This window comes from Girardinichthys multiradiatus, chromosome 21 (assembly GCF_021462225.1).
Source record: "Girardinichthys multiradiatus isolate DD_20200921_A chromosome 21, DD_fGirMul_XY1, whole genome shotgun sequence".
NCBI classification, from domain to species: domain Eukaryota; kingdom Metazoa; phylum Chordata; class Actinopteri; order Cyprinodontiformes; family Goodeidae; genus Girardinichthys; species Girardinichthys multiradiatus.
Window position 1 is genome coordinate 22,096,547 of NC_061813.1, and position 13,331 is coordinate 22,109,877.

At 39.0% G+C, this 13,331-nt stretch overlaps 1 protein-coding gene across 1 annotated transcript in view; it reads left to right on the top strand.

The window, feature by feature from the left end:
- stau2 (staufen double-stranded RNA binding protein 2) overlaps nucleotides 1-13,331 on the top strand; it is a 126,187-nt gene that overhangs the window by 14,802 nt on the left and 98,054 nt on the right. Inside the window, exon 6 of the mRNA XM_047350369.1 lies at nucleotides 13,015-13,174. Within this exon, the coding sequence (XP_047206325.1) occupies nucleotides 13,015-13,174 (160 nt within the window). The remainder of the gene's footprint in view (nucleotides 1-13,014; nucleotides 13,175-13,331) is intronic.

The window sequence follows — 13,331 nt, forward strand, 5'->3', positions numbered from 1 at the left end:
GCAAAGAAAAATGAATGATTTAGGCACATGAACGCCAAATGGTTTGGTTATGGGTACATAAGATACAGTTACCTATTCAACACACAAAACACACGGATACCTGGTGTTTGCAGTCAACCCTGGAGTTCAGGGACTAGAGCATCCAATGAGTGGGGAAGCTGGAAACAAACTCCTAGCCTCCCAGCTGCTTACTTTACCCAACTGCCCCTGGGGATTCTCATTACCTCCACCTTGTGGTCGCAACTGTGCATTACGGGCAGGTTGCAACAAAAAAATAGGGTATAATGATGAAAAGATGTTTTGTTTTAGGATTGGAAGTTGTATACCTTAATGAACCCTACAATTATGTGCCCATATCTGGCAGCTCATTTCTAGCAGCATTTTAAGAGCTACAATAAGCTAGTCAAACAGCTAAAGCCAATTTAAATTTTTAGTCCTTGAGGAGGAGATTTTAGCAATATATGAGAAGTCTAAGAATCTCAATTCTTAATTTTTTTCACAAATAGAGTAAAAGTTTCACCGATTACAGTGTGCTTTAAAGAATTTCTTAAATTGCTTTGCCAATATTTGTGCAGTGCTTACAAATTGTCAGTTTGCTGTTTGTCACTCTTTTACAGTTACCAGAAATGCTATTTTTGTGTTGTCCTATTTTGGTTAGGGCCTTGTTCTTTTACTTAACATGTTGTCTAGTACATTTGCCTCATAGTTGCATGGTAGAATCCCTGGAAATTAAAATCCTTAACTATAACTTGGATGAGGCACAGTGTGTACATGTGTGAACTGTGATATGTTAATGAAAAGATCTATCCCATACCTGCATAATATCAGATGGCACATCAGACAGAAAGCATGCCCAGGGAAACAGGCGTACTTTGTAACCTACATCTCCAATTGGGCCAATCCCACTCTAGGAAATGGCAAATCTACCTATCAGTGCTTTTCTACATCCAACATTTCCTCGGTTCTCTTCCTGCATTAACATATTACATGTCCTCTGAGGTCTTCTGAACACAAGTGGTCTTCGTTTTTGTTTTTGTCTTAGCTTCCTCTCTCTCCTAAGTTATTTTTGTACTGCTCTTTGTTACTTTAGGCTTTACATTTCTTAAGGACTTAATCTGGACACAGCGTACTCTCTTTGGTTCACTCAGGAATTCCTTGGATATGGTTTTTCTTTTTCATCCTAATATCACAGCTGCCCCCAGATAAAAAGTAGCAGCCAAAGCCAAACAGGCAAAGACTTCAAAAGAACTAGCTTTTATTGCATGACTTTTTTCATTTTATACCAACACACATCTGTGTAGCTCACAAAATCAAATAACTTTGCTGTTATAGAACATAAATCTCCATCGGTGACATAGCAGAGGAAAGGATACCATGTTCTAATTGTTGTAAAGCCACGTTTTATTGAATGAGGGTGGAGGGAGATATGGCTCCAACATAAACACATGCTTATCTGATTTGTGTGGACTAGACTCTGTGATACAGAAGTCCACTTTCCCCTTTCAGCTCATCTCTTCTGGGTAAAGTTTCAACATTTTGCATCCCCACATGTGCTCCTTAAATCATCCCCCTTAATAACGTGTGTATAAAACTAAGTCTGAAACATGATTATATCAGCATAAGTGCATCACGCAATCTTGCCTTACAATGTCCATGGCAAACTCTAACAAAAGCTCTTTTTAGTGCCTCAAACCTGTTTTGACCTATACTTATACACTTAATTGAATGCAGTTCTATGGTGTTAAGCACTTATCTTGCTCCTTTACTCAAAACAGTTCATGTGAACAGTTGGATAGCTCCAAAACCTCCACACATGTTGGCACTATATACATACTAGTGGGGTAAACAGAAAGATTCATATGAGAGCGCACAGGACTCAAAAGGTGCGGTCAAAGATCCCTCTCCAGCGTTTTTCTTATAAGAGAAACCTATGTGTTATCCTATTAGCTTGTGCCAATATCGGTTAATGTGAGGAAAATATATTTATTAATGTGTTGTTTTTTTTTTGTCTTGACTGAATAAATGGACTTGAGTTAAAGGTTGAATGTTTGAAAATTGTTCAGTGTGAAATTATGCAACTGCTTCTGCTTTATACTTTATACACGTCTATTCCAGGGGTTCCTGTACATGTAGAGTGAAGGCTTTATGTTTCTGTTTGTTGATGGTCGTTCTGGTTGCCCTGTTTTTATGGGTAGTAAACAGCGCTGCCTCGTTACAAACATAACATTGGCAACCATTGTTGCTGCAGATCATCATGGGGTAATGCATGAGAGACAAGCTGTCCTACTTTCCACTGGTATTGTCCATCAACTTCACAGAATAGGACAGATTTTATTAAAATCCTTTGTTGTTCCATTGGCCCTTCAGGTATAAACCAGGCCAGATGTATTAAAGGCTGTTCTATCTCTTGGATCTTTAAGAAGAAAGGGCTTAACTGGCCCAGTTCTATAAATGGGCTTCTTCGTGTGCCGTTATTTATAGTCCAGAGATACACCTATGTGTTTATGAATTAACCCAAGATCCTGTAACAGCAGAACAGTTGATCTTTTCTTTATTTAAGAGCTTTTTGAATTCAGTTCACATCACAATCACCAGTCACTCTGCTTTGGTCATATGCGTCACTCTGCAGATGTGACGAGAAATAGAGAAATATCACAAATCTCTTTCACATTTATACTTTGTTTACTTTGGTTTGGATCAAACTCACAGTAAGCTTTCTGTTGGAATACACACCTGGCTTTTTTAGTACCCTTCATGTGGAATTATAATGAATCTATTTAAGCCATGCTGTAGTTTTGCATGGTTTCCGAGTCCTTAAAGAGTTCAAGAGGAAACAGTGGAATACCTCCTAATACACTTTTAGCAATGATTGATGCTTTATTCCTCTGAATCGAGAAAGACAAACAACTGGGCTCAAAAACCAATATTTTTTAAATTATCTCTGTCGAGGTGCCAGTGTAGCATTCCCATGAAAGAATTATAGATGAGGTAATAAATAAATGAACTGAAGCAACTGAGCTAAAACATGACCTCACCCAATACACTTTGTTGCAAATGTATCAAAGCACCTGGAACGTTTTCACATTTGATATTTGATACAAAGAGAAAGTAGCACGAAATTGTAAAATGGAAGGAAAATGAGACATGGGGAGCATGGCACAACCGCACACTTACCAAGACAAGGCCTTGTTCCTAAACTGACATCAGAGAAATGTCCAAGAGGCTCATGGTAACTCTGGAGGAGCTACAGCTCCGGTAGAAATTTTTTTACACAAGACAACAGTTAACGCCACAAATCTGGCCTTTATGGAAGAGTAGTACCAAGAAAGCTGCTGTTACAAGATAGGGTAAAGCATTCATGTTTGCAGTTTCCCACAAACCATGTAGCAAACTCAGGAAATGTAGAAGAAGGTCAGATGAGAGATAAATTGAGCTTTTGGTCTGCATAGAAAATGTTTCTTGTTTATTTCTCTCATGTTCTTTGTCTGGGATATAATATTATGGAAACCAGTTTTTTGGAAATATCCTTGAATTGGCTTTTACAGGAGCAAACTTAAAAGAGCAACACAGAGATAAACATAGCATAGAGTTAAATTTATCCATGGCTTGTTAGGAACTAGTCTTTCCATCTTAATGTGGCTACAAATGTAATATACTTAATGTGGACTGAAGGCTTCTTTTTTCCAGCTTTTCCTCTTATTTTGCTAACTGTCAGCACTTAAAGACCACAAGGATTAAGACTCAGTATTTGCTTTGTCCAGGAACAACATCTGTTGTCAGTAGAACCTGTAACTTGACTTTGACAGTGTAAAATATCAGGGGTCTTCAGTGCAGAGGCACCATCATATCACACCGAAGGACTGTGACAAAGTGCGCTCTCAGAATGTTTGCTATGGTTAGATCAAATGAAGGAATAGCAGCTGCTTAATAGCAAGTTAACACATTCGATGAGCCTTTCAGCAAGTGGTTTATCATTTTTAGTGACTGGATGTTATACATCAGAGTTCTTTTTTTTGTTTTCAGTGTTTGTGTTTCAGACCCCTATTTAACCTTGGTTTTAACTGAAAAACTGGACTGCCCTGCCACAGCTGGCTTCCGTGAAATAATCGGTACAGTGAACAAAACAGATCAAGATACAGATGAACAGATACAAGAGGTCTTTGACTTTCTCTTTGGATACGTACATTTTCAGGCACCTCTTAGGGTTGGGCAGTAATGCTAGGTTTACCAACAAAGACAAATGCAGTTTTCAAAAACTTTGCGGCAAATTATATGTTTACCAAGCAAATGGTTGTGCTTGGCAGTGTTTATATTATTATGTCCTTTTATGTCCTTGAAAACTTAGTAGCTCTGATTTGTATTTGTTGTACAATAACACTACATGTTATCACTATTACAAACGATGTTCCAAACACCATAGTAGCCAGTTTTAGTGAATGCGACTGACATGTCATCTCAGCCAGAGTTTCTTCAGGCAGCCCTAATATGCAGCTGGAACAGCACATGGGAGAAGTCTCTCATTGCTTTAAGCTTTTGTTTGAACGACAACATGTCTTAATCCACAGACAAATCCCTTTGCAGAGCAGTTTGTTGAAGTGCCAGGCTAGCGTTGTCAATTTGCTCCCTGTTTTGATATGACTTGTTGATAACTGGTGTCAGTTAATGGTGATTAGACAAAATTATTTTTGGAAAAAGTAGTTTTTCTGCTTCATAACATTTTCCTCTGAATAACGTAAAATTCAATGGCCAGTGTTTCTCCCTACAATAACAGCATGGAGCGGGACTCATGACAGACACAGAGGAAACTGAAGCGTCCAATACAGTCTCTCTTTCACTCTCTATCACTTGTCAGAGCCATAAAAACTGCCCGATTGATTGGAGCGTCTTTTCTTGCTTATAATTGTTAAATACGTAAGGAAATTTCCTTTTGTGGGCTGAAACAGAATGTGTAGATTTGTTTTACATATTTAGTTTCATTTTACTCTACTAAATGATCATAATATTTACGTTCTTCACGTTTCTTCAGAGTGGTCTAGAGGTTTCAAGAATACATACAGGATCCATTAACAACCCCCCTCACCCCCACCAACACTTTTGATGTTTTGAGCCCTGTGTTTACTTGACTACGTGGGCTGTTTTTTCCCACCGGCATGTATTTTCTACATGAGCGATCGCGTGAGGAAAAGCGAGCCATCCATGATGGATAAAAGGAATGAAGTATGGAAGCTGGGAGGAAGAGAAAACAAGTAACGTTCTGGCAGGAGATTGGAGGAAAGTGCAGCTGGTGGATGAGTGAGGCTGTCCAAGTTTTTGTGTATATTATTTTTTTCCTGCAGATCTCGGTCACCCGTTAGCTCCCCCATGCAGGCCCTTTCCCTTTTATAAAGTTTTCTGTCCCAGTGTGCGGTACTTATTTTTGCAATGCGTGGCCAGTAGATGTTTTGGTGTCCAAGCTCAGAGATGCTGGGAGAGAAAATGGCCACTACATGTCTGTACTCATGTGCTGCTATTTGGCTGTGTGCGGTTGGCTCATTTTCCCTTCCCATGTGTTGCTTTTCACCATGTTGAATCCCACACTAAAACACCTCACAGTCCAGTTACATCCAAGTAAATTACACATGACTCTTTAATTTCTATTACTGTTGCTCTGAAAGAAACTTTTAAACTTGAAGGATTTAGGTCAGAATTACATTTCTAATTGTTATACCTCTTTTGGCTTATTATTTATTAAAATTGTTTACTTGAAGTGACATGGAACATGAAAAGTCTTGTTAATAAAGCCTTAACATGTCTAATAAAGTATTCACGTTTCTTATCAAATGTGTTAGGTTTATTTTAGCCTTAGACTGTATGATCTTTACTAATTTTGAATATGTAGGAACTTAGTAAAGAATATTTCTGCATGTTAAGAATAGTTCACATTTTAATAATACAGGTGGTGACCTGGTGCATTTTGTGGAAAAAGTCAGTGGAAGAAGGGAAAATTGTCTATAGAGGAATGTGCATGTCCTGCAAAAACCTCTTTTAGGCTGCGGCATTCTGATTGATTGGGTTCAAGGGGCCCAGGATTTGCCAGGAAAACATTCCCCACAGCCTAACACCCACGACCACCACCCTGAAGTGTTGAAGGAATGCAGGTGGGGTCTATTGTTTCATGGCTTAGATGCCAAATATTAATATCTTGTGCAACCCGTACCAAAATCTTGATTCAAGCAACAAAGCAAAGGTGTTCCTATCTATATCTGTGCAAGATTAAGAAAATCTACAGTGTTAAGGCACATGATAATAATTTCATACATCCAAGCTCGTCCACTTGCAAATATGAAATACTATTTCTATAAAGACTAATATACTGCAAAAGATTTGCAGATTTGATTTTTTTTCTCAGTTTTGCAACCTATCTAAATATGTGGTTTGCTAAATTTTAGCAGTTCAACCAATAAAAGATACATTTGAATGGAATATTTCTTTGACTCATTATTTTTGCAAATCTTTAAAAAATCTGTTTCTGGTGTCTGTATATATATTAAAAAATGGAGCACCCACTATTATTCTAAATGTAAAGAAACAGTCTAAGGAAAGTTCAGTAATAGGATTTGAACTTAGTATACCTAATTTTATCAGTATTACAAAGCTGTGTTTAAAATAATATCGAGCATGCTTTGTGGGGTGTTTTTTCTTTAAGAGCACCTGACGTTTACAACTGATGAATAGCCTTCTCTGCTTCAACACAGGGTTAATTGAGTTTAAGAAAGTTGCTGAAATGTTCTAACAACAGTTCACTTAAAACACACAAATCTTTTTTGTTTGTTTCCTAGAGAAAGCTGTAAAAACCCCACAGTAAGCATGCATCTTGCTTCTGCTGAGGATCTTTGCAAAGGGATGAGTTGGCAAAAACACCACACAAAAGCTGGCTCGCCTTCTCTCTTTGGTGATATGACATATTGATATATCAGCTCATAAGTTCTGTTGACGTTAGGATTTAATAATGTTTGAACAAAACTTGCATATAGAGTTGTTTTCCTGGTTCATAAAGAAAAGTATTTAAACATTCCAAGTGTTGGCTAGTGTTAAAGCGTTCTGCTACCCTGAGCTCGGGTGTCTCCCACACAATTGTTGTTTTGAAGCAGAGATGAGCTTTCTGTTTGTCGTTTCTGCCACTCAGTAGCCTCTTTCACAAAACATTTCTGTCATAAACCCTGTGAAGAAAAGCTCTCGGCTCTCTCTGACCATTCACAAATCACTAGTGGAGAGCGATACTGCACACAGGTGTGAGCGTACAAAAAATACATAGCCGACAGCAGAAACACTGGAGGTGTGATGCTGCATTAACATCACCACCATAATTAGGTAAGTCTCTCTATGTTGTTCTTTTAAAAAAAATAATGGTGGACGAACTCGATGTAATGATGCCGCTGTAGCCAAGCAAAAGGTTCAAATTAAAATTATGAATCTAACCTTCTTAATCTCCTCATCGAAAATGACTTCAGTAATGTTTACGCTTGTAAATTCTGCTGCTGGCTGGTCAAAACCAGCACTATTTCTTTCTCTTAACCTGTGAAGCCGACTCGCCCCTAAACAAGTCAGCCAATGCATGCTTGTGACTAGGGGTCCTATCACAAACACATGGAGATGGCTAAAAGGTGCCTAAATCCCACCTTGAAGTGTTTTGTCAAAAAGGCGACTCACTGTGGTCAGCAGCAACATGCAGTCAGTCAAAATGTTGGGCTAATCGCTTCATCTTGTGACATAATAAATAAATACTCCAAATATTGTAAAATAATCCCACTGTCAAGAAAAATGAATTACAGCTAAGTTGTTTAGTTCAAGAAGAGCTTTTATTTTTTTCTGCACAGGGATTTAGAAGGGAAGGTTTCATGCCACTGAAATAAATGGTTTCCAGCTGAAATGTCATTCATAGCAGTGATTGCAACAACAAAACTTGTATTTCCCAGTAGGGCTGTGTGTGGGCCTTAGAGATGTGTCTGTGTATGTTCACACATGGCTCTTTTAGTGATTAAAATGAAACGGTAACCTTCGCTACCAAGGCCCACATGAAAGGCAAGCTGTAGGGAAGGTTTGGCCTTCCCTTAAGCTAGCTTGCTTACTTACTCACAGCTTAATTACTTCTAAATGATGATGGTTTATCATTTGATGGAGTTCGGGTATCATTTCGTCTTTGACTCAAAGCTGACTAAAACTGAAAGGCGCTTTAAACAGATGCAGTTCTGTGTCTGTATAAACATTTTTCCTTTCGCTGTGAGCCGTCTCCATATTCTAGCAGCAGGTGTCCTGATCTAATTTCATTAGCGTTTTAGGACCTCTAACAAAAATAATAATGATCACGCAGAACAGGCAGACGTGGTCACAGAACACTAATGAGGTTTTTTCCTGTGTTTTCGGTCTACGTGATTTTGATGTGTGCATGTGTGCTGGCCTACACTCTTGGCTTACTTGCTTGTGTGTAAGCTACTACTTTCCCACGTTGTGGAGTCGGGTCTCCCACGGGTCCCCCTCCCGCTCTCTCGTCTCTCATTCGTTTCTTCCCTTTTCTCCTTCGTGTCCTTCTCCGTCATTCTTATGCCTCTCTCCTCTCTTCCTCTCTGCACCTGTACTCGGCGCCGCAGCCCCAGCTGCTCCCATCTCAGCTCAGAGCAGTTCGCCGGAGCCAGTGTTGCACTTGGCATGTCCTCTGAGAACCTGGGGCCACGCTTGACGTGCGAGGCCCAGGCAGGCCCCCACCCAGGGAAGACTCCTGTGGCCATGAGTTAAGAGCAGACGCATGAGATGAGGGCTGTGGCCTGGAGAAGGGCCGGCTAGAATTATAGGAGTATTATGCTGATTACTTTTATTTTCAGCTTGGTTAAATCAGACTTTAAGTAAAGACATTAGGAGGAAGAGAGGATGTGTAGAAAATAACGCAAATTTAGAGCTGATTTTAGATATGAATGCTGATAATCAGCCACAAATTGTCATATAATATAAATATTCATATTTATTCAATAGACATATGTACTACTTTTAGTAATGCTTGCAAACTTAGTAAAGCATTAATTATAACATCGAGAAGTGAACTATCTCACTATGTTTTGAACAGATGATAAATGTAAATGATAAATCATCTTTAAACTCCAGGGTTAATTGTGGAGTACCACAGGGTTCAGTACTTGGGCAAATTCTCTTCATTATATATATGCTTCCAATAGGTCAAATTATCAGACAGCATAGGATACATTTTCACTGTTACACCGATGATACTCAGCTTTACTTATCCATAAATCCTGATGAGCCCAACCAGTTAGATAGACTACAAGCATGTCTTGAAGATATAAAAACTTGGATGACTTTAAATTTTCTGCTTCTAAATTCAGACAAGACAGAAGTTGTCGTCTTTGGACCAGAGTCTTTAAAAAAGAAACTGCTTAGTCAATCGCTTAACCTGGATGGCACTAAATTGACCTCCGGTAATAAAGTAAAAAACCTTGGTGTTATTTTTGACCAGGACATGTCATTTAAATCCCATATTAAACAGGTTTCTTGGATTTCCTTCTTTCACCTCCGGAACATTGCCAAAATTAGAAATATCCTGTCCAGGAGTGACGCTGAAAAACTAGTCCATGCATTTGTTACTTCAAGGCTGGACTATTGTAATTCTTTACTATCAGGATGTCCACAAAATGCAGTTAAAAGCCTTCAGCTGATTCAAAATACTGCAGCAAGAGTTCTGATGAAAATTAAAAAGAGAGATCATATTTCTCCTATTTTAGCTTCCCTTCATTGGCTCCCTGTTAAATCCAGAATAGAATTTAAAATTATCCTCCTCATATATAAAGCTCTTAATGATGTAGCTCCATCATAGATCAGAGATCTGATTGGTCCATACGTTCCTAACAGAGCACTTCGTTCTCAGACTGCAGGTTTACTGGTGGTTCCTAGAGTCTCTAGAAGTAGAATGGGAGGCAGATCCTTTAGTTATCGAGCTCCTCTCCTGTGGAACCAGCTCCCGGTTTTGGTCCGTGAGGCAGACACCCTGTCTACTTTTAAGGCTAGGCTTAAAACATTCCTTTTTGATAAAGCTTATAGTTAGAGTGGCTTAGGTTATCCTGAGCTATCTTCCTTATTTTTTACCTCCATCTTCCTCCCTCCCTGTTGGATGGAGTAAGGGGGAGTCAGGTTTAGCCTAAACCGGCTCAGTTATGGTTGAGGTGCAAACACACCCTCCATTTCTGCTACCTGTATGACTCCTTCTATTTCCAATGGTTGTGATCAGTCTGACAGAGGGAGGTATCCCTATCCTTGTGGTTTTTAGTATAACAATGACCATCAGTGGGACCCTTTGTGGGGTTCCTTGAGACGACATTGTTGTAAATAAGTGTCGTTTAACTAAATAATCTGAACTGAAACTATCTGTGTAGTTATGCTGCTATAGGCTTAGGCTGCTGGAGGACATAACGACCACTATCACCCCCTTCGCTACATTCTCACACTACTCTCCAATTTTGCATTATTTGCAGTTATTTCAGCTTTTAACTTTATGTTCTCTCTTTTCTCTTCCTAGAAGCTACACCTGGCCTGACTCTGTGTCTACCTGTGACACCTTTCTGGAGAGGGGAATCGTCCGAGCTTCTGCTGGCAACAACTTAATGCTCACCCTCTACTGATGATCCACATAGCCCTGTCTTTTAGTGTTTAACCCTTTTTCTCTCCTAGACATGGAAATTGACTGAGCTTTTACTGTGACTAACTCTATGTGCTCTCTTTCAGACTCTGACCTTGAAAACTGGCTCAGAGTTTATCTGTTCTTTCTTTCTAGGTGAAACGACTAAAGGAGCTACATCCATTAACATTTACTTTTCCTTCCCATAGAAAGTACTCCTGAATCAGTGCTTCTTTGTTCTCTTTGTGTCTCTGCTCTGTTCTCTCAAACCCCGAGTCGGTCGTGGCAGATGGCCGCTCACACTGAGCCTGGTTCTGCTGGAGGTTTCTTCCTGTTAAAAGGAAGTTTTTCCTCTCCACTGTCGCTACATGCATGCTCAGTATGAGGGATTGCTGCAAAGTCAACGCCAGTGACTGTCCACTGTCTCTACATGCTCATCCAGGAGGAGTGAATGCTGCAAGTCACTGACTCGATGCAATTTGCTGGGTTTCCTTAGACAGAAAAACTTTTTATCCAATTTGAATAAATAACTGAATCTGACTGTACTGTTCAATGGTTAGGATTAATTGGAATATATGTACCTGACTGTTGTGAAGTGCCTTGAGACAATGTGTTGTGAATTGGCGCTATATAAATAAACTGAATTGAATTGAATTGAAACATTTATCATGTATTTTTAATGAATCTTACAGATTTTGGGTAATATATATACTTGTTGCCTAGAATCACAATATACAAAGTAAAATTTATTCTATCTATTATTAAATCTATTAGAGTGATAGAAAAGTATGAAAATAAAAAAGCAAAAAAAACATGATTTAGCAAAACATACCGGTAGAAACAATTTTTTTGTGATTGGAGATTATAGGTATATCAATAATTATTTGTCCAACAATTTCTATAACCTGCTCTCAGAAGTGTGTGTACAGTCACCTGCCACTTTATTAGGTACACTAGTTCAGTTAATCAGCCAATCACATGGTAGCATCTTAATGCCTTTAGGCATCTAGATGTTCAAACCAAGCACAAACATTAACTCAGTTTCAATGTGCTATATTTAATCCAAAACTGCTTGCCAAAGTCACAAATGATGGCTTGAAACATTTTTTGGGTGGTTCCTACAAATCTTTATATGTGCCTTACCAGAACCCATCATCAAATGTAAAGCAACTTTTAATTTAATGACGGTTGTCATTGACCTTACACAGCTAAGGCCATGTGGAAATCGGAACCATACACCATCAGATCCATCTGATTACAATGCTTTTTATTAGATCGATTGGTGTACGCTTGGTTAGCCCTCGAATGGGTTAATAAAATGTAGCATGAAGGAATGATGACTGATGGGAAGGGTTCCCTGTTAAGATTAGATAGATTCTAGCATTTAATCTCAGCTGTTAAAAAGATTTATGTCTACTTTTAGATTGTTTTTGTACCTATCAAAAAGGGATTTTTGGGTTATGATTATCCTAACTTAATTTTTCTTTATCTAATGAGGAGCATATGTGTGATTTGTTACAAAAGCAACCGCATAGATTTCTAGCATTCAAATCTTTTAATGCATGTCTTTACTCATGATTTCATGAACTCTGGTAAAGTGCAGCTTCACGGCAGTGCCAAGCAGGGTGTTGTAGTGGACACTTTTATATAAACTTGTAGTGAAATGAGCTCTATCTTAAAATTTCCATTCTGTGAATAGAAACGCACTGCCAAACATCAAAATACGCAAAACAGTCTGGGAACCAGACATGAATTGAGACATATTTCCATAAATCCCAGCTTGTGTCGACCACATATGGAGTGTCTGCATGTGCTTGTGAATATAAGTGAATCTTTGCAGTGATTAAAGCAGACAGGGAGAAGGATATTAAAATCTTTGGTTTCCTCACTTATTAGTTTTCCCACTATTTTTCTTTCCTTTTCCCCAGTTCAACAGACATTCTTAGCTCTTCTCCTACTGACCCGGCGGGGAGGGGTATCGCGCACACAGACCTTTAAATCTGCCCGTTGACAGTTCAGTCCTACTTTGTCAAGGCCCAGTGAAAGAGCGCATAATCTATGTTTGGGGCGAGAAGAAAGCGTAGAGGATATATGTCTCTGTGCTTTGTTTTGCATCCATGAACTGAGATTCAATAGCAAGACATTACTCAGATAGCTGGACCAATAGACCATTGTGTAGTAATTGACCCTGATGAAGTGGTAGGCCTTTAAATTGGGAACGCTGTAAACTCACTGAATTGATAGCTGTGTTGGAACTTCTTTCTTCCCTGTTTTACCTCTTACAGAGACATCCTACTAAATCTAAGATTAAAAACATAATGTTAGGCCTAATTTTATTGCTGTTCTGTGTATTTTAGGTACCATTATCCTGTTCCTAAGATCTTCTATGTGCAGCTCTCTGTGGGTAGTCGTGAGTTCATTGGGGAAGGACGCACCCGCCAAGCAGCGAGGCACAATGCCGCCATGAAAGCCCTACAAGCACTCCGCAACGAACCGATCCCAGAACGGCCACCGCAGGTAAAAACAAACACATAAAACTTACAGAAACACAGAATACCCGATGACGTTTTAGAGATATTAGTATTGTTAATGCTTGGAGATCTAGCTTCTACTACACTACTCTATCTGCAGTGCCTTCCAAAAGTATTCATACCCTTTGAATCTTTCCACATTA